The sequence below is a fragment of the Vipera ursinii genome (genome assembly GCF_947247035.1).
Source record: "Vipera ursinii genome assembly, chromosome: 13".
Taxonomy (NCBI): Eukaryota; Metazoa; Chordata; class Lepidosauria; order Squamata; family Viperidae; genus Vipera; species Vipera ursinii.
Genome location: NC_139526.1, coordinates 10,696,718 through 10,723,070, shown reverse-complemented (window position 1 = coordinate 10,723,070; position 26,353 = coordinate 10,696,718). Strand labels below are relative to the sequence as shown.

The window sequence follows — 26,353 nt, the reverse complement described above, 5'->3', positions numbered from 1 at the left end:
AGGGAAGAGAATGGAAAGGAAGGGAAGGGAAGGGAAGGGAAGGGAAGGGAAGGGAAGGGAAGGGAAGGGAAGAGAAGAGAAGAGAAGAGAAGAGAAAAGAATATTAGAATAGAAGGGAAGAGAATGGAAAGGAAGGGAAGGGAAGGGAAGGGAAGAGAAGAGAAGAGAAGAGAAGAGAAGAGAAGAGAAGAGAAGAGAAGAGAAGAGAATATTAGAATAGAAGGGAAGAGAATGGAAAGGAAGGGAAGGGAAGGGAAGGGAAGGGAAGGGAAGGGAAGAGAAGAGAAGAGAAGAGAAGAGAAGAGAAGAGAAGAGAAGAGAAGAGAAGAGAAGAGAAGAGAAGAGAGCATCCTCATTTGTGCACACGCTACATTTGCGTGAGCGGAAGTGCGCATGCATGCTGCTCGTGCAAATGGAGCTGAGCGTGCTTGCCAGCCACTTGCACGAATCATCCCCTTTCCCCAAAACCGGTTTACAAACCCGGAAATGTTGGGGAACTCTGGGCCAAGCCACAAAAACTCAGCCAAGTTAAAACTAACCCAGGTTGGTTTGATGATGCAAAAGCAAGCGTTAAGTTTTGAACTGAAGCCGCTGTGCAAACACAGCCGGGAGTTTTGAAAGCATTGATCTAGAGGGTGGATCTTTCTCTAACCTCAGCAGCTTGAAGACGCGTGGGCTTCAACTTCCAGAGTTCTCCAGCCGGCATGCTGGTGAAAAAACGCTCATCTTCACATTTATTTTATTTTGAGTGATGGAAGTCACTTGGATGGGTCATGAGACGTCTCAGATTAGCAAGCTTTAGTCCAGTTGCCGTGATTTAACCTTCTTTGGGTGCTTTTGGCCTGGGTGATTTGAGTCTTCGTTGACACACTCACCTAGGCCATTTTTAATGACAGACCGGTCTGACGTCAATATCAATGGAGAAACTGACCGGGGTCTATCCTGCTGCTGGACAAGCAGAAGAGCTGTATGGGCAAGGTGGTATATATCCATGCTACGTTGAATTCCCACCAAAACTGGCTTCCCAGGGTATATTTAATAAGTCTAGTCAAGCGTTTCTCCCAAACTCCCAAAGAACCCAAGGTTTACAGGAGACTAATTTATTTCATATTTCTACAAGACCATTAACATTTTCATAATTAGAGAAGAGGGACTGGAAGAGGCTCACGCTGGGCTCAGCTGCAGGGGCTCCCTTGCCTATCATAAGTGCGATCCAGCACAACATCTCATCAACCACTAAAGGGCTGCTACACCTCCTGTGCCTGACCTAGTGCTCTGTGATCTCTCTCCTTCCTAACATCCTGATGGAGCAAAAGACATGTAATTAATTTTTTTTTCCTGGCCAGGATTACTTTAAGCAGGGAGGGGAGAAATAAAGGATCTGTTCTCTTTGCTAGCTTGTGCTGCAGAGAGCTATTGGAAGGGTGCTTGGTGCTCTCCGAGCCTCGTTATTTTCTTGCAGACGTTTCATTACTAGGTAATTTGATCACCACTGATGATGTTACCTAATTGGGTAATGAAACATCTGCAAGAAAGCAACCAAGCTCAGAGAGCACTAAGGACCCCACAGTCATCCTTCTCCTCTTCCTCCTTCCTTCCTTCCTTCCTTCCTTCCTTCCTTCCTTCCTTCCTTCTCTTCCACATCACAAATCCACTCCCTTGCAGCACTGATGATGTTACCTAGTTTGGTAATGAAACGTCTGCCAGAAAGCAAGCAAGGTCAGAGTGCACTAAGGATCCCACAGTCTTCCTTCCTTCCTTCCTTCCTTCCTTCCTTCCTTCCTTCCTTCCTTCCTTCCTTCCTTCCTTCCTTCCTTCCTTCTTTCTCTTCCACGTCACAAATCCACTCCCTTCTAGCACTGATAATGTTACCTAGTTTGGTAATGAAACGTCTGCAAGAAAGCAAGCAAGGCCAGAGAGCAATAAGGATCCCACAGTCCTCCTTCCTTCCTTCCTTCCTTCCTTCCTTCCTTCCTTCCTTCCTTCCTTCCTTCCTTCCTTCCTTCTCTTCCACGTCACAAATCCACTCCCTTCCAGCACTGATAATGTTACCTAGTTTGGTAATGAAACATCTGCAAGAAAGCAAGCAAGGTCAGAGAGCACTAAGGATCCCACAGTCCTCCTTCCTTCCTTCCTTCCTTCCTTCCTTCCTTCCTTCCTTCCTTCCTTCCTTCCTTCCTTCCTTCTTTCCTTCCTTCCTTCCTTCCTTCCTTCTCTTCCACGTCACAAATCCACTCCCTTGCAGCACTGATGATGTTACCTAGTTTGGTAATGAAACATCTGAAGAAAGCAAGCAAGGTCAGAGAGCACTAAGTATCCAACAGTCCTCCTTCCTCCCTCCCTCCCTCCCTCCCTCCCTCCCTCCCTCCCTCCCTTCTTTCTCTTCCACGTCACAAATCCACTCCCTTCTAGCACTGATGATGTTACCTAGCTTGGTAATGAAACATCTGCAAGAAAACAACTAAGCAACCAAGCTCAGAGTTCCCCTACTCCACCTCCTCCTCCTCTCCACAATCCCCACTCTCTTCTAGCACTGATGATGCTACCTAGTTTGGTAATGAAACATCTGCAAGAAAACAACTAAGCAACCAAGCTCAGAATTCTCCTCCTCCTCTTCCTCCTCCTCCTCCTCCTCCTCCTCTCCACAAAGCCCACTCCCTTCTAGCACTGATAATGTTACCTAATTGGACAATGAAACGTCTGCAAGAAAACAGCCAAGATCCCTCATTTCAACCCTGACCTACAAATATTCTCCTCTATAGAGACATTTGCATTCAGGACTATCTCCGGCCATCTAGTTGACTTTAATGGAAGTGACCCCGCCTTCCCCCACCCCCCACCCCCAAGTAATGGTCCTTCCGGTGGCAGCATCCCTGTCCAATGCTTATGCAGGATTGCAGCGTTATTATGGATTGTGGGTGCTCATCACTGGAGGTCTTCAAGAAAAAAGAATGGAGTTATTTATCCAGGATGGAATAAGGTCTCCTGCCCTGAGCAGGAAGGGTGGACTTGAAGACCTCCGAGGTCCCTTCCAGCTGAAGGATTCTACTCATAAGGCCTGCAATATTCCCTTGTTAACAGGATTCTGGAGCCATCTGCTGGCTCTTTTTGAAACAGCTGTCTAGCAAATTGCTACAAGACCATTCCTTTTGAGGGGGGGGGGGGAGAATGACTTGCCAGGAGGAAATTGCAAACATCGGACTTTTTTGAAGTTCACCCAATAGCCTGAGGAAATTCGCCCCAATAAGTCAGTTGCCAAGTGTCTGAATTTTGATCACATGCCCACAGGGATGCTGCAACGGTCCTAAGTGTGAAAAATGGTCATAAGTCACTTTTTCCGGTGCCGTTGTAACTTTGAGTGGTCACTGAATGAACTGTTGTAAGTCAAGGACTACCTCTATTGGACAAGATGGATGGATGGACAGATGGATGGAAGGAATTCTAGTAATTTAGCACACTCATAAGGGGTGGGGGGTGGGGGGGTGGGGGGGGAGAGAAATGTCTGTTAAAGCATAACATTTATGAAATCCAAATGGGATTTTACGTATACAGACCTGCGTTTCATGTATTCTGTGCGTTTTACACAAGCGTAGAATGGAATGGCAATTCGCTCTCCAAGTGTCTTATGCATTTTGTGCACAGGCAGAATGGCAGGTGCGGATTTGAATGCGCACAAGAGCATAAAGCGTACAGATGTGTCCATGCATCTGCACTCTGCTAAACCAAGGTCCATTAAACCAACTATTTATTGTGCTTTCTAAGCACCAGAGTAATTAGTCCTCAACGCAGTTACTGAGATGCATTATGAGTGGCCTGAAAAATCGTCTTCCGAGTGGAGAACATACTAGTGCTGTGGTGGTGAACCTATGGCACACGTGCCACGCAGAGCCCTCTCTGTGGACACGCGCACCATCGCCCCAGTCCTAGGCCTTCAGCTGGGTGTTATAAAACCTTTTCACTTTAGGCCTCCGCCGCCGTGTGCAAAAAAAAAAAAAAGGTTCAATCAATCAATTTCAACTTCTCACGGGAAAAAAAAAGATCTCGCAAAGTTGGAATTGATTGATTGAACTTTTTAGTCCCACCCAGTCTGCCGTTACCACTGCAGCCTCGCCCACCCAATGGGCCACACCCACTCAATGGGCCACGCCCACCCAGCACCCGATGATACATGTGGGCTTTGGGTTGCAGTTTGGGCACTCCGTCTCTAAAAGGTTCGCCATCACAGTACTAGTGTATCGCCCTTAAAAAAAATACTACTTGTGCCATGGGAGCTAAAAAGCACTGGATTATCTGGACCCCTACCAATCGGGTTTCAGGCCCGGGTACAGCACGGAGACGGCATTGGTCGCTCTGGTGAATGATCTCTGGAGGGCCCGGGACAGGGGACATTCCTCTGTCCTAGTCCTATTAGACCTCTCAGCGGCTTTCGATACCATCGACCATGGTATCCTGCTGCGGCGTCTCAGGGGATTGGGAGGCACAGTTCTTCAGTGGTTCTCCTCCTATCTCCTGGGACGCTCGCAGTCGGTGTTGGCAGGAGGGCAGAGATCGGCCCCTAGGTCTCTCGTTTGTGGAGTTCCTCAGGGGTCGGTTCTCTCGCCTCTCCTGTTCAACATCTACATGAAACCGCTGGGTGAGATCATTTGTGATTTTGGAGTTGGGTATCATCAATATGCCGATGATACCCAACTTTTCTTTTCGACCCCAAACCACTCCAGTGATGCCCTCGCTGTGATGTCCCGTTGCCTGGAGGCGGTTCGGGTCTGGATGGGGAGGAACAGACTTCAACTCAACCCTGACAAGACTGAGTGGCTGTACATTCCGTCATCCCGGGACATTCAAAATGTTCCATCTCTTTCTATGGGGGGTGAGCTCTTACCCCCCGTGGATAGGGCTCGCAACTTGGGAGTCCTCCTAGATTCACGGCTTACTCTGGAAGATCATATATTGGCCGTGACTAGGGGGGCTTTCGCCCAGGTTCGCCTGGTGCGCCAGTTGCGGCCCTATCTGGACCGGGATGCCCTGTGTACGGTCACTCATGCGCTCATGACCTCTCGCCTTGACTACTGTAATGCTCTCTACATGGGGCTTCCCTTGAAGACCACTCGGAGGCTCCAACTGGTGCAGAATGCGGCCGCGAGAGTTGTCTTGGGAGTTTCCCGGTACTCCCATGTTACACCTTTGCTCCGCGAGCTGCATTGGTTACCAGTTGTCTTCCGGGTGAGGTTCAAGGTTTTGGTTATGATCTTTAAGTCCTTACATGGCATGGGTCCGGGTTACCTTGGGGACCACCTGCTGCCGGCGTCAACTCCCCTCCGCCCTGTGCGTTCCCACAGAGAGGGCCTCCTCAGGGTGCCTCCGGTCAGGGAATGCCGACTGGTGGCCCCCAGGGGGAGGGCCTTCTCTGTGGGCGCTCCGGCATTATGGAACCAACTGCTGGTGGAGCTCCGGATGGCATCAGACCTCCGAACTTTCCGTCGTGGCCTGAAGACCCACCTATTTGAATTAGCTGGTCTGGCCTGACGGGGGATTATGGGTTTTAAATTGTTGTTTTAGAATTGTATTATTGTTTTTAACTGGGCATTGGTTTAATATTTTTTAATTTTTGTATTGTTATTTATATATGCCCTGTGAACCGCCCTGAGTCCCCACCAAGGAGAAGGGTGGTACATAAATTAAATAAAACCTAAACCTAAACCTAAGAATTCAAGTGCAAAGCTATGAATGGCCCATGCTGGAACCTGCCTGTCGCACCTCTGCACCATTTATTGCAGGTGGCACTTTCTCACGGCCTCGCCCCGAGTTGGCTCACCCAAACTGGCTCCTGGATCTTTCTGGATGGGGAGGAACATGAAGATATAAGTTTGACTCTGCTGCCTTCCTATATGTAGGAGCCCTGTTGGCACTGTGGTTAAAGTGCAGTACTGCAGGCTAACTTTGCCCACAGTCTGGAGTTCGATCCTGACGGGATTCAAGGTTGACTCAGCCTTCCATCCTTCCAAGGTCAATAAAATAAGGATCCCAATTGTTGAAGCAATAGTCAAATCATGCCAACACTGTAAAATGGCACAGGGAGCCATATGAAAGCGCTGTGGGGCAGTTTACAGGTAATCCTTGACTTACAACCATTCATTTAGTGACCCTTCAAAGTTGCAACGGCACTGAAAAAAGTGACGTATGACCATTTCTCACACTGACGACCCCTGCAACATCCCCATGGTCACATGTCCCGGGATCAAGTGAACTGACAAGCCAACTCTATGTGGAAGCCAGATTCACTTAACCACCATGCAACTAACTTAACAACTGCAGCAATTGCCTTAACAACTGTGGCAAGAGTGGTCGCAGAATGGGGCAAAACTCACTTAACAAAACTTTGGGCTTAATTGTGCTCGTAAGTTGAGGACTGTCTGTATCAGTCTAAGTACTTCTTGATCTACTCATGATCCGGCCTTTGGATGATCTGGCTTCTTCCTTCTGATCTCCTTTTGTGTTTTTCCCACAGCTTTCAGCTTGGTCTAGTTTTCCACCAATGGCTGAGTCGGTGACTTTGAAGAGGAAGCTGTTCTGATTCCTCACCAGCCAGTGGATCCAGCAGCTGAGTCTGAGGAATCAGAGGAGGAGGAGGAGGAGGGGCCTGGAGTGACATCAGAGTCAGAGGAAGGCTCTGAGGAGCTACAAGACTTACAGTCGGACGAGGAGCCTGGCCCCTCTACTCGCACTCAGGCTGAGACACAGTTGTGCTGGGAGCCTGAGTTGGACAGTGATGAAGCAGAGTTGGGACAAATCCATGATGCACGAAAGCGCCGGCAAGAGAAGCGAGTAGGACAGAGGAATGCAATGGGGTGGCTCCAAAGGCAAAGGAGAAGGCATTAGGAAGCCTGGGCTGAATTATAAAAGGGAAGGCGTAGGAGGTGGCAACCATTCGTGTTGAGGATTGAGTTTCTATGAACTGTGTTTGTTTTGCCTTGGACACTAACTCAGGTCTGTGAGAATAAAAGGAGTTGGTTTTTTCCTGCGGTTCCTGCCTGTTTCTTGGAAGAGGGGTTTCTCCTTGTGAGCATAACAAGGACTCACGTATTTTGGGACAGAACAGACACCAGAGGTGGCCTCAGGCTCAGAGAGCAGATCAAGCGGGCGCAAGTTGGAAGGCTTCAAGTAGAAGACTTGGCCAAAGTTGACCTGAGGGTCAGAGGGAAAGAACGGATCAGAAGGACCTGGCTGAAAGTCAATCGCAGGCACGTGTATTTACCCGCTCGGTCATCTTCATTTCCAAACATCAAAGGGACACGGTTGCCAAACGGCCCCCGGTTTTGGCTTCAGCTGTCAAAACAACTTAATTCTTCAATCTGGGTACGAAGCCACAAAGCGGGAGAACGTTCAAATCCGAGAGGGCAGGAAAACGTCGCTGCTGTCAGACCATTTTTCAGGTCCGTTTTGAAAAGGACAGCCGTGTGTGGAGACGGCTAAAGCCTCCCCCAGCCTCTCTTTGACATGGTTTATTAACAGAGCTTTATGAAGAAGGAAGATCTGTCAAAGGAAAGTGCCGCGCGTGGATTGCAAACCGCGGAGAATTGGCGGAACGCTTGTTCAGTGAATCCGGATCTCTCCCCCCTCTCCCCCCCCCTCCGTTGACTTTGCTTGTCAGGTTGTAAAAAGGGAATCGCGTGACCCAGGGATGCTGCGGCCATCATAAATACGAGCCAGTTGCCAAGGCTCTGGATTTTGATCAGATGACCCTGGGGACACTGCGATGGTCCTAAGTGTGGGAAACGGGTTTTTTCCAGTACCGTTGTAACTTCAAACAGCCACTAAACGAATTGTAAGTCAAGGACTAGCTGAACTAATGAAGACGTGCTCCAAAAGAGCCTCGCCTGTAAACTATATAACATTGTTGCCCGCAGAAGGTCATATTCCCAAGATGGCAATGAGATTGAAACCCCCCCACCCCACCAATGCTAAAATGATCAAGAGGACACTGACGAAACCCAGGGCCAAAAAAAATAAAATAAAAAAACAACATGGAAGACTTAAAGACTCTAAACATCACACGGGAAGACGCTGAAGTGTTTACCCAAACGAAAAATGTTGGGAGACCTCTTGCTGCCCACTATGTTACAGAGCTTGGGAGGAACTAATGCCAATAGTAATGCTTCCTAGCTACTTCCTTACTATGTTTTAGGACAGTGGTGGCAAATCTAGGGCACGCGTGCCAGAGGCGGCACTCAGAGCCCTCTCTGTGGGCACACTCGCCATGCCCTGGAGATGGCAACCGTCCCTCTTCAAGCAGCCCGCTAACTCACCGAGGTCCCACGTGGCCGGATGCATCCCGGCATGGCTGGTTTCCCTCCCCAACCTGTCCCGTCCCTCATGGCCACTCATGCTCTCCTTTTCCTGGGCACGACCCACTGCATCGCCTCCTCACCTGTTGGCCGGCCATCCATCTCAGAGGCAGCTTCTTTGAACTGCTGGCGATGGGCTACGTAGCCCCAGAGTGCACCGTTCGAGGAGCCAGCAGGCTGTGGCTGCTGATGGACACCGTTGGCCCCCGTGCGCTCACTGGCCTCTGTGTGCAGGGGCCGATGGTGTCAGGCAGCAACCGCCCCGGCCCTTGCCTTGCAATGGCAATGGCACCCCTGCCCTGCCTCGCCTGACCCCGCAGGATGAGCCTCCTGCCCCACCTGCCAGAGACCCCCTGGATCTCCTCCATCCCTGCCCAACCCCCCCCACAGGCGTCCCTCCCCACGGGCAACATGGAGGTGACCACGCCCACCTTGGCCACACCCACCCAATCTGCCATGACCACCTCGGCCACACCCACTCAGTGGGCCACGCCCACCTGGCACCCGGCGATAAATACGTGGGTTTTGGGTTGCAGTTTGGGCACTCGGTCTCTAAAAGGTTCGCCATCACTGTTTTAGGGCTTCGGCAATGAATGATGCTCTTGAATTGGTTATTTAGATAGACTGGGGCTTTTTTTTAAAAAAAAAAATTGTCAATGTTTCCTAACTACAATGAAAAGAAAGCAAGACCAGAAACAGCGGATGAAAAACTAATCAAGGAGAGAAGCAACCTAGAACTAAAGAGAAACTACCTAGCGGTGAGAACGATTAAGCAGTGGAACGGAAGTTGCCTCCAGAAGTTGTGGGTGCTCCATCACTGGAGGCTTTCGAGAAGAGACCGGACAGCCGTTAGTCTGAAATGGGATAGGGTCTCCTGCTCGAGCAGGGGGCTGGACTAGAAGACCTCCAAGGCCCCTTCCAACTCTGTTACTCCATGTGATTCTAAAATAAACATCTGTGCGGGAAATCCAGAATCCCACTCCTTTGCTTACTATTTCAACGTTTTGAGGAGCTTCTGCCTGTGTGTATTTAAGTCACGTGCCGCCCAGGCAGATGGGCTTGGCTTGAAATAAATGCAGTACAGTGCAGGTGAAACTTGTTGTGATTCAGGGTCAGCCTGTGGGTTCGGCAGTTGGGTCGGACGATTCAGAGGAGGAGGAGGGGGGTGTTGGAGAGCTTGCAGAGGATAGCCTTGAGGCTCCGCAGAGCCCTCAGCCAGGCCCCTCCCATCTGGTTACGACGCAGACCCAGCTGTGTGAGCCTGACAGCGTGGATGAAGATGACCCACAGCTGGCCCTGTTCAAGGACGCCCGACGCAGGAGGCAGTCAATCAGGAGTAAACAGAGGAAGGCAATGGGGCACCTCGGAAGGAGGCAGAGAGAAAGCCACGCCCTGAACTGTATAAAAGGGGAATGCGTGGGAGGGCTGGTTTGCTGAAGGCAACCGTTTGAATAGCTCCTGTTTCATGGTTCGTGTTTTTGTTTTGCTCTGTTTTATGTCAATAAATTTGGCAGGCTTAGTTCCAGCCTCTTGCCTTTTTCTAAAGGGGTTGTCCCTGCCTTTTCTGCAGGGCCCGTAGTAGGCTGATACAGAATAAAACTGGGGAACTGAAAGGAACTCACCTGCATCCAGCCCAAGAGGGAAAAAACATAAGAACCTCTTTGGAACTTCCTTGGGTACTGACCGTATGGAACAAGACAGGGGTCTGTTCAGCCACGGGCTGCTTCCCATTGGCGGAGCGCTGCGGCTTTGATTTCTCCAGCCGTTCCTGGAACCCCCATTTCGTGGCTTCCTCCTTCACGTGTTCCTCCTGCTCTTTTTCTACGATCCTGCAGCATACAAGAGCGAGGGGGAGAGGAACTTAACGTCTTTTAGAAACAAACCACTTTATGCGTGAAGGCGAATGTGTAAACGTGAGCCTTAAAAGGTACAGGACCTTTTGCATAATTTCATCCATTCGTTCCTCTGTTCATATTTAATAGCCAACGGATTTTCATTCTCAATGGTAACAAATGCATTATTTATTATTGCCAAGAGCCAGCAGCACGTAAATGTTGGAGCCCTGGGTTCAAACTGAGGAGCAGGCCCACATTCAGATTGGCTGTGAAGCTTTCAAGACCACTGACTGCGACCGGATATACTAAAGCCATGATTTGTCTGACAAAGATTAAATGGTTAAACCATAACTGACTATTTCATGCCGAGACCCGGATCATGACTTTGAAACAACAATGTGGGTGGCAAATAAATGTAGTATGTCTATGTGTATTTACTCATGTAGAATGGCTGTAGCATTATCACTTATCCTTATCTTCTTTACTCCTCCTTTTGTTGCTATTATTATTGTGATTATTATTATTATTCTGTTGCTTTGCATGTACACTGAGAGCTTCTGCACCGGAGACAAACCCCTTGGGTGTCTTAAAAAGGTAAAGGTAAAGGTTTCCCCGCACATGCGTGCTTGTCATTTCCGACTCTAGGGGCCGGTGCTCATCTCCGTTTCAAAGCCGAGGAGCCAGCGCTTGTCCGAGGACGTCTCCGTGGTCATGTGGCCGGCATGACTAGATGCCAAAGGCGCACGGAACGCTGTTACCTTCCCACCGTAGTGGTCCCTATTTTTCTACTTGCATTTTTTTACGTGCTTTCGAACTGCTAGGTTGGCAGAAGCTGGGACGAGTAACAGGTGCTCACTCTGTTACGCGGCACTCAGGATTCGACCCGCCAAACTGCTGACCTGATTGACAAGTTCAGCGTCCTAACCCACTGAGCTACCGTGTCCCTCCTAGGGTATCTTATGACTCTGTAATCCCTTTTTATCAGGGCGGACTCGGGGTGACTAAATGGAGCTGAGCGTTTACAGGCCGGATACCCTTCCTGATGCCTATGTAGAGTTAGCAGCACATCATTTCTCTTTGCGCCCTGATAGAGCAACACCCGTTGTTGCCTAGGACTGAACTCTCAATCTTCCAAGTGGGAGGTGCCCGCCTTTACCTCTAAAGCACCACACTACTCACTTGGCCAAATAAAGTATTCAATTCAATAAAACAAAACAAAACTGAATAATGACTAGATTTGTGTTACACGCAAAGGTAAATCAAATCGTTCAGCACGAGTGATCCCAATTGGCAACAGAACTAAAAAGGGAAGGGTAGTTCTACTCTCTTGAATTTTGGGAGGGAAAAAAAGTATACGGCAAATAAATCACATTTCAAGCTTTTTTATTTTATCAGTATTTCATGTTTATCTATATTTCAGGACAAGAAGCAATGGATGGAAACTAACCAAACAGAGAAGCAACCTGGAACTAAGGAGAAACTTCCTGACAGTGAGAACAATTAACCAGTGGAATAACCTGCCTCCAGAAGTGGTGAATGCTCCAACACTGGATGTTTTTAAGAAGAGACCGGACAGCCATTTGTCTGAAATGGTATAGCATTTTCTGCCCGGGCAGGGGATTGGACTAGATGACCTCGAAAGTCCCTTCCAACTTTATTATTATTGACTGGCACTAATGGTTGACACGGGTTGCTGCCAGCATCCTAGGTATCAACCAGGTATCTCCTTAAAATATAAGATGTTCCGAGTAGCGCAGTTCTTTGTAGCTTTGCTGGAGTTATTGCAGGAAGCTGCAATTTCTTGATGTATTTTGCAAAGTTTTTATACATCAAGAAATTGCAGCTTCCTGCAATAACTCCAGCAAAGCTATATGGTTGTTGTTGTTGTTGTTATTTTTATTTTCCCTAGACCAGCAATCGCCCTCAGATTTTTCATGCAATACCTTGAGTCTTTGACATCTTTCTTTGCAGAGGCATCTGGAGGCAGTTCTGAACAAGTCTCTTCTCCAGAAGGCTGAGCTGCTCCCTTAGCTTTGTCAATGAGGAGGGGACTCCTTATGCTGGAGTCCATTTTTTCTGCCATCATGAAGGCCTGGCCACTGTGTTTCAGACTCTGCCTTTTTCTGACCTTCAGCAGATTGGTCCCATCGGGTTTCTGGAGATTTTGGCTTCTTCTGTTTGGTTCAGCAGCCGGCGACTGAGACATCCTTTTTCGAAAGTTTCGGAGCTGTTGCAGCAGAAAACATTTCCCGGTGCAATTTTTGCTAGGAGAGAGAGAGAGAGAAAGAGAAAGCTTCAGCTCAGGTAGCCCGTTGGATTTATACATCAAGTTAAACCAGCAATGTGGCTTAGTTCACATGTCACGCCAAGCTGTAATTTGCAAGTTTAAAAGGCTCTTTCAAAGGACGAGTAAAAGATTTGATTAAGCCAACGGCAGATGTTTTGGCTGGGCTCACAAACTGCGCTCAGCTTGCGTACCTTATCACAGTTTAATAATCAAGACTTTTTGACCTGCTTTGATTAAAGAAAAAAAATGTAATTACTTTTGTTTCTGTTTGGAAACCGCTTCTGGGCTTCCTGCTTGAGGTGGGGGGAAAAAATAGAAACTTTGATTTTAGGGTTTACCAATTAATAGGTTTGTTGTGATAGAAATGGCTAGTTTATATGAAGGGACGCGGTGGCTCAGTGGGTTAGGACCTAACCCACTGAGCCTGTCGATCAGAAGGTCGGCAGTTTGGTGGGTCGAATCCCGAGTGCCGCGTAACAGAGTGAGCGCCTGTTACTCGTCCCAGCTTCTGCCAACCTAGCAGTTCGAAAGCACGTAAAAATGCAAGTAGAAAAATAGGGACCACTCCGGTGGGAAGGTAACAGCGTTCCGTGCGCCTTTGGCGTCTAGTCATGCCGGCCACATGACCACGGAGGCGTCCTCGGACAAGCGCTGGCTCTTCGGCTTTGAAACAGAGATGAGCACCGGCCCCTAGAGTTGGAAACGACTAGCACGCGTGTGCGGGGGAACCTTTACCTTTACCTAGTTTAGATTATTACGTAAAAGTAAAAAGTTGTGGTTTGATGTTATTATCTTATTCTCCTGCACCCAAGGGAGATGGAAGTCAGTGCCTTTCCTTTCTTTTTTCCCCTTGCCCCATACTTTTCCTTTCCCTTTCTCCTCCCCTATTTTCCTACTATTTTCCGACTCTGTAAAACCACTTAAGAGATGATTGTAAAGCAGTGTGAAGCAATATATAAGTCTAAGTGGCTATTACTATTTCAAAGGGTGACCACATAACTCCCAAGTCAGTGCAACTGTCACAAATACATGCCGGTCATGTGACCATGGGGACACTGCAACAGTTGTAAGTATGAAAAACAGCCTTAGGCAACTTTTTTTAGCGCTGCTGTCACTTTGAACAGTCATTGAACAAATGCTTGCAAATTGAGGACTACCTCTATTTGTTTAGGTCAGGGGTCTTCAAACCTGGCCCTTTTATGACTCGTGGACTTCAACTCCCAGAATTCCTCAGCCAGCGTGCCCGCTGGCCGAGGAATTCTGGGAGTTGAAGTCCACGAGTCGTAAAAGGGCCAAAGTTTGAAGACCCCTCATTTAGGTATTGAATGGACTAGTTTCCCATACGACTGCAAAATGGATGTCACTCTGACGATAAAGCTCATTTACGCCATGGACACTGGACCGTCGCTTACCGATACCGCGATGCCGAAGAAAACTCATCCATCATCCCTTCTTCTTCATTTTGGGTTCTCCCTTTTATCTCTTCTTCGTCATCAGAGGAGCTGTCACTCAAGCTGAAAAATGAGAGGGGGGTGTCTCACCGCTCTGTACTACTACCAGTGGCTACCCAGCAGAGCAACCGCTACAGACAAGATAGGAGTAATCCTTGAGAAGCATCAAGAGAGCTTCCGCTCTCGGGTACAAAGTAAACAATCCCATTTCTCCAGAGCTTTCATCAGCTCGGTAAAAAGCGGCTATTTTCAGAATTCAAAGGAGCTGCTTTTAGTCCTGTCTCAAAGAATCTACCCTGTAGTTCAGATTTTTTTTTTTATGTTTCACGTTAAGTCTGCTCAGACTTAAGTTGTTGTCTGAACACATGTTTCAGCAGCAGGCGCAATCAATTCAGGTTTTGCCCAACATTTAGTGACAAAAGAAAAGTTGAATTTCATATCCCATATTACCATTCATATTACCATTCAGTCACTAGGTGCTATTATATAATTGGGTCTCATTCTCTTCACTTGTACCCTTGATCCTGGGAGATTATGCAGCCTAGCATGCATGCATCCTGTGTTTTTGGAATACAAGCCAGTTTGGTCTGGTGGTGAAGGCACCAGGCTAGAAACCAGGAGATGGTGAGTTCTAGTCCCGCCTTAGGTATGAAAGCCAGCTGAGTGACTTTGGGCCAATCAGCAGGAGACTGGAAGTCCTAGTCCCACCTTAGGTATGAAAGCCAGACAAGTGACTTTGGGCCAATCAGCAGGAGACTGGGAGTCCTAGTCCCGCCTTAGGTATGAAAGCCAACTGGTTGACTTTGGGCCAATCAGCAGGAGACTGGAAGTCCTAGTCCCACCTTAGGTATGAAAGCCAACTGGTTGACTTTGGGCCAATCAGCAGGAGACTGGGAGTCCTAGTCCCGCCTTAGGTATGAAAGCCAGCTGAATGACTTTGGGCCAATCAGTAGGAGACTGGGAGTCCTAGTCCTGCCTTAGGTATGAAAGCCAGCTGAATGGGCCAATCAGCAGCAGACTGGGAGTCCTAGTCCCGCCTTAGGTATGAAAGCCAACTGGTTGACTTTGGGCCAATCACCAGATGACTGGGAGTCCTAGTCCCACCTTAGGTATGAAAGCCAACTGGTTGACTTTGGGCCAATCAGCAGGAGACTGGGAGTCCTAGTCCCGCCTTAGGTATGAAAGCCAGCTGAATGGGCCAATCAGCAGGAGACTGGGAGTCCTAGTCCCACCTTAGGTATGAAAGCCAACTGGTTGACTTTGGTCCAATTACCAGTTGACTGGGAGTCCTAGTCCCGCCTTAGGTATGACAGCCAGCTGAGTGACCTTGGGCCAATCACTCAGCCCAGACTGCCTCACAGGGTTGTTGTGGGGAAAATAGGAGGAGGAAGGAGTATTATGTAGGTTTGCCACCTTGAGTCATTTGTAAAAATAATGAGGGGGGGGCTATAAATAAATAAATTAAAATGATTTGTGGGAAGTCAGAGCTATTGTAAGATGTCTTGGGAGAACAAAGCTAGGGTACTTATTAACAAGGTTAGTCTTGTGTCAAGACAAACTTCTTAACTTTTAACCCTAGTTTGACAATGGAACCAGCTGGATCTCCACCTCTTGGGGGGAGCCTCTAATTTGGGTCTCTGCCCTGAGCAGGGAAGGGGTCAACAGTCTCTTTCAATTCAGAGTGGAACTGAATTCCCAGCAGTCCTGTGCGTCTGCCTGCAAACTCATTTCATTGCTGAATCTTATGCTGCTTGGCGGATTAATCAATTCAATGTAGATCAATCTGCATTTCACTGAAATGCAGGTGACCTGCGGAGACAGTGAAGGAAGCATAAGGCTTAGATAATATTTAAGAAAAAGAATCAGTCGCTCTTTGAGAAGGAAAATCTTTCAAGATTTGTTTTTTTGTTTTCATTCTGCTGTGCTGTCAATACACCCGAATCAAAATAGGGCTAAAACAAGATGAAAAAGGGGAATGGAAAAAAAGGAATAGAAATTACTGCTAATTAATGAAGCACTTAACAGAACAATCCCACAACTGTTTTATTAGAGGCAGTCTCCGGTCGATCACCCAGGCACGTAGTTCTAAGGAATTATGCTTTTAAGTGGTAAGTAATTGTGGTATTCTAAATCTATAAATCTCCTGCCTTCTATTTTCAGGCTATTGCTTGCCCCTAGGGTTGATGAAAACCACACAACACACACCTAGCAGGGGTTTAAAATAGATCCATTTCTGAGATTCCCCCCAACCCAACTCTTTGAATCAATTATTTAATGATATGAACACGGCAGTGGCATTCCTACTTGTCAATGTTTAATTTTTTGTACAGTATCTTCCATATATGGGTTCGCTCCCTCTGGGCCCTGTGTTCTCCTTTCTAAATCTTAGCCGTATCTGCTCTATCAAAACATAACTTCCTATGTTTTTTTCCTTTTTAATCAAGTCTCAATTTAAAAGCAAAGTGGCAGAAGTTTTCCCCCCACACCGCAACTCTGATCTTAGATAAAAAAAAACACAACAGGTCTCACGATAACTGCAAAACAACACACTGCTAAATACCTCTGTGTTTCATCAGTCAAAGCTTCGCCCTTTTGAGATACGGTGTCCCTTAAATCAATATATACAGTTGGGGGCTCTGGAGCACAAAACGCTGCTGGAGTCCGACTCAAATCCTTTTTTATTGCAGCTGGGGCAGAAGTGTCTCTGAAAGCAACAAGTGACATTCGCTTTTGCAACGTCTATTTGGCGATATGTTTACGGTGATTATTTCAATATTTGCTTAGCGCCAGGGCCAAGCTGGCATCTTCCTATACAATTTGTTCAAAACTGACCCAATGTAATGTAAGTTGAAACCGGGATTGAGGTCATCGTTTCCAACCCTTTGGAGCAGGGTTCTTCAAACATGGCCCTTTTAGGAGTCGTGGACTTCAACTCCCAGAATTCCTCAGCCAGGCACGTGAATTCTGGGAGTTGAAGTCCACAAGTCATAAAAGAGCCAAGTTTGAAGACCCCTGCCTTAAGGTATGGCTCATAACCTGGGAGAACAAAAATACACTCACTTCTCTCAGTACACAACTCACAACCGCCATTGACCCCCAAATTTCTCTCGCTAAGTGAGACATTGGTTAAGTGGGTTTTGCCCCATTTTACAATCTTCCTTGCCACAGTCGTTAAGGGAATCATGGCAGTTTGTCAAGTTAGTAAGACAGTCGTTAAGTGAATCTGGCTTCCTCATCGACTTGCTGGAAGGTCGCAAAAGGGGATCGTCGTCATAAATAGGAGCCAGTGGCCAAGCGTCTGAATTTTGATCACGTGACCGGGGAGATGCTGCAATGGTCATAAAGTGTGAAAAATGGTCATAAGTCACTTTTTTCAGCGCTGTAGTAACTTGGAACAGTCATTAAACAGTATCTGAGGGGCTGCCACAAGGAAGAGGGGGTCACTTTATTCACTTTGTTGACTCTTTTGATAAAAGAAAAGAATATAAGTACTTTTGTTTCTACTTGGAAACCACTTCTGGACTTTGTGCTTGAGGAGGAAAAAAAATAAAGATGCTTTGATTTTGGGTTTTACCCATTAGATTGATTTGTTGACATAGAAATGGCTAGTTCATACTATTGCAGAAATCTAAAAAGTTGAGGTTGGATGTTAATGCCTTGCATTACTGCAACAGAGGGAGTCGGAAGTCAACGCCTGTTGTTTTTTTTCTTCCCACCCCCTTTCCACACTTCTCTTTTTCCCCTTTCCCCTCCCTTTGTTCCGTATTATTTGCTTTTCTCTCTTCGCATTTTATCGTAAAGGTTCCCCCGCACATGCGTGCTAGTCGTTTCCAACTCTAGGGGCCGGTGCTCATCTCCGTTTCAAAGCCGAAGAGCCAGCGCTTGTCCGAGGACGTCTCCGTGGTCATGTGGCCGGCATGACCAGACGCCAAAGGCGCACGGAATGCTGTTACCTTCCCACCGTAGTGGTCCCTATGTTTCTACTTGCATTTTTACGTGCTTTCGAACTGCTAGATTGGCAGAAGCTGGGACGAGTAACAGGCGCTCACTCTGCTACGCGGCACTCGGGATTCGACCTGCCAAACTGCTGACCTTCTGATCGACAAGCTCAGCGTCCTAACCCACTGAGCCACCGCTTCCCTTCTATCTTACAAGTGAATAAAAATTAGAAAAAAAGAAGACGTAGAGACGTTAATCGGAAAAAACTCCTACTTCCTGAAAACATTACTTAGAGAGGTTCTCCTCTCCTGCTCCATCAAGGACACCAAAGCATCCTACCTTGCATCTCGCTGGCATTTGTCGTGGGTGGGGGGCTTGGGAGGGCATCTCTGCCAGCGGGAGAAAAATGCCTTCGACTGCTTGCGAGACAATTCCTCTAGTTTTGCCATCAGCTTCGATTCGGTCACAGCCCTGAAATGTTCTGGAGGTGGGGAAAAAAAAGAACTACTTAATCTTGCTGGGAAAAGAAATGTCAATATCTTTAGTCTAGCCCACCAGGAAAGCTGTATGGATTACTCACTCATTTAGAGAGCATTTGTATATCCTTATTTACAGGAAGGCATTAGGACAATCCTATCTCGTTCAAAGGAAAAAAAGAAATTTCTTTCGCAACAGAAGCACACTTGCTATTTAAGAGCTGAGAACCGGGGAGAAAAATTACGGCAATGTTAACAGCCTTCAGCCAACTATTGGTTTGGTGTAGACTCACAGGTAAAATAATCTTGCAGAAGTTTCCAAAATCTTTATATCGTGTTTCCCCGAAAATAAGACCTAACCGGAATATAAGCCCCAGCCTGATTTTTCAGGGTGCTCGTAATATAAGCCCCACCCCAAAAATAAGCCCCAGTTAAGATTGTCAGCCAGATGGATGCATTTAGTACTATGCATTTAGATCTAACTGGAAAATAAGCCCTAATGCGTCTTTTAGAGCAAAAACTAATATAATATTTAGTCTTATTTGGGGGGAAATACAGTACGTTTTGAGGGACTCGGTGGCTCAGTGGGTTAGGACGCTGAGCTTGTCGATCAGAAGGTCGGCAGTTTGGCGGGTCAAATCCCGAGTGCCACGTAGCAGAGTGAGCGCCTGTTACTCGTCCCAGCTTCTGCCAACCTAGCAGTTCGAAAGCACGTAAAAATGCAAGTAGAAAAATAGGGACCACTACGGTGGGAAGGTAACAGCGTTCCGTGCACCTTTGGCGTCTAGTCATGCCGGCCACATGACCACGGAGACGTCCTCGGACAAGCGCTGGCTCTTCGGCTTTGAAACGGAGATGAGCACCGGCCCCTAGAGTCGGAAACGACTAGCACGCATGTGCGAGGGAACCATTACCTTACATTACCTTACTTTACCTTACGGTACGTTTGAAAGATGCCTAATGCTCAGAATAGCCTCCACTAAACAGTTTTACAGGTAGTCCTCAACGTATGACCACAATTGACCCCAAAATTTCTGTTGCCAAGTAAGACATTTGTTAAGTGAGTTTTGCCCCATTTTATGGCCTTTCTTGCAACAGTCGTTAGGTAAATCACTGCAGTTGTTCATAACGTGGCTATTAAGTGAATCTGGCTTCCCTAGTGAAGTTGGCTTTTTAGAAAAGTCATCACATGACCCTGGGAAACTCCAACCGTCATAAATATGAGTCAGTTGCCAAGCATCTGAGTTTTGATTACATGACTGTGGGGATACTGCAACGGTTGTGTGAACCATGGTCATACATCACTTTTTTTCAGTGCCGTTGTAGCTTTGAACAGGCACTGTTCAAACTGTTGTAAGTCAAGGACTACTTGTATTAACAATGGACTTCGGTTCCTATAATCTCGATGTCAACACTGCTAGCATCGGATGTTTTTGCATTGACAACAGATGGAAATGTAGCCATCTTTTCCCTTTCGCTTTTAGAGTTAGATGAGGCTGGGAGGGTGGGGGATGTGAATGAGAGTCCAGCTAGACATAACAACACTAAACTTATCCTGAGAATCAAGGTTACTGAGCCCAGAGCTGATAAAGAATTGATGGGCTGGAGAGCTGGAGAGGAAGCCTGCGCTTTAAACTAATTGGGGAATGTGATTTATGACTGTTAATTGGAGGAGGGAATTGTGCTTTGATACTATGTGCCCAGGGGAGGGGAATTCAGTTTTTGGCTTCGATCATGTAGTGCCGATATTATGCTACTCGAATAAAAGATCATTTAAGGTAAAACAATGCCTCGAAGTTCTTTTTGAAGTTTCATCTGTCGGAACCCTGACACCCTATCCAGTAAAAGCAGGTTACCTAAGATTATGGGAGCTGAAGTTGAATTTCACCTTGAGGGCATCAGATTGGGGAAGATAAAATAATCAAGAAGAATCTGAATACATTACACTAGGAATAACTATTCAAGCATTACCTGAACATCTGAACATGGTGTCCCACTGAATAGACAGCTGCATTTCCACTGACTGTTGGGGATTTAGTTGTGTTCTAATGTTTTGTGAACTCACCACGGCTCAGTGAAGGAGATCCAATGTCCTCTGGCCAGCTTGTAGCCTTATCTTGCTTCTCCAACTTCTGGAGAATATTGTCTAGATCCCATTTCTCAATATCCTGGAAGGAGGACAGTTTGGGAATGAATAAAAATTACGGTTGCCAGCCCCTTGGGTTCAAACACCAAAAGTTTCTTTGGAGTACACATTTGTGCTTTTTTGTGACTTTAAACCATATCTGTCTTTTCCCAGGAAAATGCCCCTGTATTTCCCAAGCTACCTTTTGGAAGTCAAATGCAAAGTACTGCATGGCCACGATCAGGACCACTTAAAAGTTAAGTTTAAAAAGTTGTTCTGTAGACTTGTGGCAAAGAGCTTCTGTGATGCAGGAAGTATATTGTTTCGACACGAGATGTGTAATCAATGATAAAAAGATTTAACTTGCGCAATCTGTAAGTCATGTCTAGCTGTAAATCATTATGACTCTTATTCGTTTTTATTAAGCTTTATAACAGCTTCCCTTTGGGCCACTGCAAGTTGTCCTTGTGCATTAATCCATCCAATTTTATTTTCAGTAAGTGCAACATTAAAAATTTAGCTGGTTTGTTGTTGTTGTTTTTTTGGCCATCAATATAACACTTTTTATACCAGGAACATTTTCAAAAATCGCCCACTTTTGATTGCGCTATAAAATGCATATGGACCCATCCAAGCTATCAGGCTATTCCATAAGGTTCCGTCTGTCTTCTTTTGCTCCCAAATTATATATTGAAAAAGACAATATAAGTGCCAAGTTTCAAAATACGAACAGTTAGAGATGTGTGTTGTTATTTCTTTCATATCAGAGCCCCCAGCTTTTGTGTTATAAACTGACAGCTTCAGGACCACAATAGCAATTGTGCATTATTCTGAAGACATAAACTGCCAATTACCGCTGAATAGCATCACAGTGGCAACAAATATGTAAATTTAAGCCTTTCATTCTGATTCAGACACTGTTGGCCATCAAAGCTAATGTGGTTTCCATTGCAAACTCCCATCTATTTTTTGCCTCTTAAAAGCGGAAACAAAAAAGGGCCATCACGTGGTTCCTCGTTGCTGAACCTCTACGAAATGGAAGACCACCTTACCACCCACCCACCCCCGCCCCAAATTAGCTCTGTTCTAAAACAGCAAAGATTTGCTTTGGCCCTTAATCAGATGCTCCAGCTCCATTTGTCACATCAGGCTGGAGCTAACTGTGACTTGGCAAGTTCCCCAGAGATTCACTGATTGCAAAGTGGAGAAGAGGTGAAGATGGCAAATCCACAGGAATTACATTTAAAGCCTTTTTTTCCCCTCCAATGAAACGTGACCAATTATGCCTAAATCCACTTCAGCTACAGGGGCGATATGCACTGCAACCTTCGATAAATTTGTTATGCCCAAGAAATATTCAGTAAATGGGCTAAGTTCATGAGCTCTGGAAGAGGACTATTTACAGTTCAAAAGTAGACATAGTTTTGCTAGAATTAGGTCAAAGGAAAGTTCCAGCTCTGGGGCATGTTTGAAGCTTTGGGGACCTGGCTTAGTCACTCACATTTCTCCTCCTGCATAAAGAAATATTATATTGCTCTGCTAGTACACAAATACATTCATCCCTTGTAATTAATCAGTTCCTAGGGCCATTGTGCCATCACCATCTCGATTTCAACTATGGCCCCTTTATGACCTGTGGACCAACTTTGACTGGTTCAGGAATTCTGGGAGTTGAAGTCCACAGATCGTAAAGGAGCTGTTGTTGCCCACCCCTAAACTAGACCATCTAGTTTGGTCTTATTGCTCCTGGTTAGTGAGTCATGGTGGCGCAGTGGTTAGAAGGCAGTACTGCAGGCTAACTCTGCCGACTGCCAGGAGTTCGATCCTGACCAGCTCAAGGTTGACTCAGCCTTCCATCCTTCCGAGATGGGTAATGTGAGGACCCAGATTGTTAGGGGCAATAGGCTGACTCTGTGATCTGCTTAGAGAGGGCTGTCAAGCACGACAAAGTGGTATATAAGTCTAAGTGCTATTGCTATTGCTTTGGCATTCCTTAGTATTTCCACAAAGAATTTTTCTGGTCCTCCCTAGAGATGCGGAGAACTTAACTAACATGTTAGCATATAATCGCAGAAGTGGTGCGACAGTCGTGACATTGAGGACGAGTCCTAGGTCACATTTTGCAGCACCATCGTAACTCCAAATTGCCGTTAAACGAACGGTCATAAGTCAGGGACTCCCTTACAGAGGCAGATAAGATCCTATTCCGAGCCATACCTTGAAGCGAAACAATGTCAGTTCCTGGGGATGTTCAGCTGAAATGACTGCCTCCTCCTTTTTGACCTCTGCCGTTCTTCCTACGTTGTTTTTATTTTGGGGTTCTGGATAACCTAGGTCAGAAAGAGGTCTCAACGGTGCTTTGGAAAGGATCTTGGTTTCGATGAGCTTTCTCCGCTCCTCCTCACCACCATCTGACATCAACAAAGGTGGTGTTTCCATGGCTGTTATCATGCCAGGTGATGAATCTGGGGTGTCCTTCTCTTTCTCAAGATCCCACACTTTTCCAGTGGTGGCTCTTGAAACACCCTCGTCAAATTGATCCTTGTCGATAGGGAATTCCAAAGAACTAATGGCATCTTGGCTCGGCTCTTCTTCGTTTTGAGATCTGAGGTCAAGGAAGAGGTCCCCCCTAGATTTGGGCGGAGGGATCCCTTCATTCTGAACAGTTGAACTTCTCAGATCTTCCTTCCAGATATTCTGGGGACGTCTCATAAAGGAAAAGTTTTCCTAAAAGTTCAGAAGAAACACCGGTTACATTGCCATAAACGGTACAGGTACTCCTCGACTTATGATAATTAGGGGAACCAGAAATTCCGTTGCTAAGCAAGACAATTAAGTGAATCATGCCCGACTACACAAACTTTCTTGCGATGTTAACTGAATTACTGAACTTAAGTGAATTGTGCAGCTGTTAAGCAAATCCAGCTTCTCCCATTTTGTCAGAAGCAGCGGGGAAGGTCACAAATGGCGATCACGTGACCCTGGGAAGCTGCAAGCATCATAAATACGTGCCAGTTGCCAAGTGTCTGAATTTTGATCATGTAACTATGGGGATGCGGTGATGTTCATAAGTGTGAGGAGCGGTGGTAAATCCCTTTTTTCCAATACTATTTAATTTCAAATGGTCGCTGTTAGGATTAAGTGAATGGTCTTCAAAATTTAATATTCTAAGAAAAAATTAGTATTGTAAGAGAAAATACCTGTAAGAAGAAATACCTAGCTCAGGGCTAGGCAAACCTGGCTCTTTTATGACTCGTGGACTGCAACTCCCAGAATTCCTGAACCAGCATGGCTCAGCTTGGAAACCTGTCCCTTTCCCCTCAGCGTGGCTGGCTCAGGAATTCTGGGAGTTGAAGTCCATGAGTCATAAAAGAGCCAAGGTTGCCTTCCCCGATAGCTGAAAGATAAAACCAAATTGGATAACAGGAAAGGCAAAACTAAAACTGAATAACAGGAAAGAACCTATTGTTCTAAGAAACCATAAAATACCCCAAAATTCGAAAACAAGCTAACAAAGCATGCTCAATAGACTATTGAATATTAGCTGATACACCTTGCATATATTATTTCCTAATTATAATGCACATGCAATGTATGATTTAGTATGTTCAGGGAGGGTAGCAGGGAATATGTGGAAGTCGGCCGGAGAGAATGTAACCTCCTAGTACCTCAGCCAATGGGGAATGAGGAAGGATGGGCAGCTGGTGTAAGGAATATATAAAGATGTTGATTTGAGATGATGATCTTTGGAGAGAACTAACCTTTGATAGCTTCTCTCTCTGCTTATTGTAATAAACGAAACAAGGAGGTGTTAATGGTGTCTTGGCTACTTATTGATCAGGGGAGCTTGCCACCGGTCAGGAAAGAAGGTAGCCAGGAGCACATAACAGTTGCTAAACAAATGGTTGTCAATTGTGGACTACTTATAATTTGGAAAAATTGAAAAACTTAACAAGTTGAGGCAAAAACTGTGCCCAGTTGTTGCATGTGCCATGCCACCCACAAAGACAATGTTTATACAACAACTTAACTGGGTAAGTTAAAGTTCTAGCAGCTGCCTTTACACAAGGTGTAATGCTTGGGTGGTGTTACCCTTGCTTATGTTTGTCGCTGTGATTAGCGCATTGGGCAAAACCGGCCCATTTGTTGGCTTGTGCTTCAGTGTTCTGTGCTTATCTAGAAAATGGTCAAACACAGTGAGTCGAGTAAGTTTTGAAACTGCAGCCAAGGAAATTTGTACAAAACCTCAGCCAGGGCAGCTCTTTAAGTAAAATTTTAAAAAGCTCTCTTATTTAAGGCTTTAACAACTTGCTGGTTGGCCCAACTAAGCCTTAATAATTCTGGTTAAATACAACCACACAGAATAACCAGATAATTTAGAATCAAGGACCTGCAAGTATGATTCTTCCAGTGGAAGATCTTCTAATTCTTCGGTCAGGTCAGGAATCAAGTTGGACTGATCTCGTTGGAAGAGAAAAAGCTCGGCATCTTCATCACTCTCAGCCTGTGTCATGTAAGCAGTGGAAACTGGATGAAATTTATTAAAAGGCAACAAACAACAGAAAACAAGGCTGACAACTGCCTACTGTTTCTTTTGTAGATAAAATGGTAAACATGTTGTGAACATAAAATTGTAAACGTAAGCTTTTACTTGGAAGAAATAGAACGTAAACATGAAATCATAGGATTGGAAGGGATCTTTGACGTCTTCTACTCCAATCTCAAGGAGATCCTATACCAGGGGTGTCCAACTGTAGCAGACCCGTGGATTTCAACTCCCAGAATTCCTCAGCCAGCCATGGGGAATTCTGGCCTTTGAAGTCCACAAGTCAGTCAATCAATCAGAATAAAGCTGGACGGGACTTTGAAAGTCTGGTAGTCCAAACCCCTGCTCAGCAGGAGACCCTATTAAAACTATTATTAAGTCTTAAAGTTGCCAAGGTTGGACACTGCTGCCCTATCCAGGGATAGGCAACTTTGGCTCTTTTATGACTCGTGGACTTCAACTCCCAGAATTCCTGAGCCAGCCATGCTGAGTAGAAATGGAGAGGTTTCCAAGCTGAGCCATGCTGGCTCAGGAATTCTGGGAGTTGAAGTCCACGAGTCATAAAAGAGTCAAGGTTGCCTACCCCTGCACCTATAGGCCCTATACCATTCCAGAAAAATGGTGATCTAGTCTCTTCTTGAAAAGTTCCAATGATGGACCACCCACAATTTCCAGGGTTAAACCAGAATCTCAGCATCTATAGCATTTCACTCGAAAGGACCTTTACAAATAAAATAGGACTATATAAATGACAGAAAAAATACATTAATTTAATAACATTTTAAAAAAAATGTTTTCTCTGTTTATGGATGTATGCCCTTGGGATAAAACATTAAACTCAACTTTTCCAATACAGGACCTCATCTTGAATTTCTATATCACAGCCTGCTTTGCAGAGAAGGGAAGCTGCTTCATCTAATCCCCCTCAATTTTGTCTTGGGACAGGGAACAGAGTCTTGAAAAATGCCTCACTACTCATTCTGCAAATCTCCACCTATTGGATGAATAGATTCCTACGACTTGATCAGAGTCACTTAAGCGAGATGGGAGGTGTAGACATTTGGTAAATGCATGAATAAAAATAAGTGAAACCAAACAGAACCGGGATTTACCAAGGATGCATCAGAGTCCATCGAAGGAATCTGATCTCTTATTGCAGACAAGAGGGATCCCCACCGGAAGCGGGGGGTGCCATGAAAATCAGGGGGATCCCCTGTTTCCTTATTTCCATCCTCCGATGCCATCTGAAGGGGAACCCGGGCTACTCGTTGAGAAAGGATTCAGTGCACGGCACTAAAGACACAAGGCAAAAATTGCACACACACACAAACACACAAAAATCAGCATCCACC

General features: G+C 46.0%; 1 protein-coding gene across 1 annotated transcript in view; it reads right to left on the bottom strand.

Moving 5' to 3' along the window:
- The window catches only part of DNAAF8 (dynein axonemal assembly factor 8), a gene marked incomplete at its 5' end in the record, with an annotated part of 107,772 nt that extends 81,527 nt beyond the window's left edge, over positions 1 to 26,245 (bottom strand). The window contains 9 exons of the mRNA XM_083372434.1: positions 10,027 to 10,171; positions 12,121 to 12,441; positions 13,877 to 13,978; positions 16,476 to 16,619; positions 18,194 to 18,335; positions 20,396 to 20,498; positions 22,673 to 23,182; positions 24,846 to 24,959; positions 26,114 to 26,245. Coding sequence (XP_083228560.1) covers positions 10,027 to 10,171; positions 12,121 to 12,441; positions 13,877 to 13,978; positions 16,476 to 16,619; positions 18,194 to 18,335; positions 20,396 to 20,498; positions 22,673 to 23,182; positions 24,846 to 24,959; positions 26,114 to 26,245 — 1,713 coding nt within the window. The remainder of the gene's footprint in view (positions 1 to 10,026; positions 10,172 to 12,120; positions 12,442 to 13,876; positions 13,979 to 16,475; positions 16,620 to 18,193; positions 18,336 to 20,395; positions 20,499 to 22,672; positions 23,183 to 24,845; positions 24,960 to 26,113) is intronic.
- Positions 26,246 to 26,353: the final 108 nt, after the last annotated feature.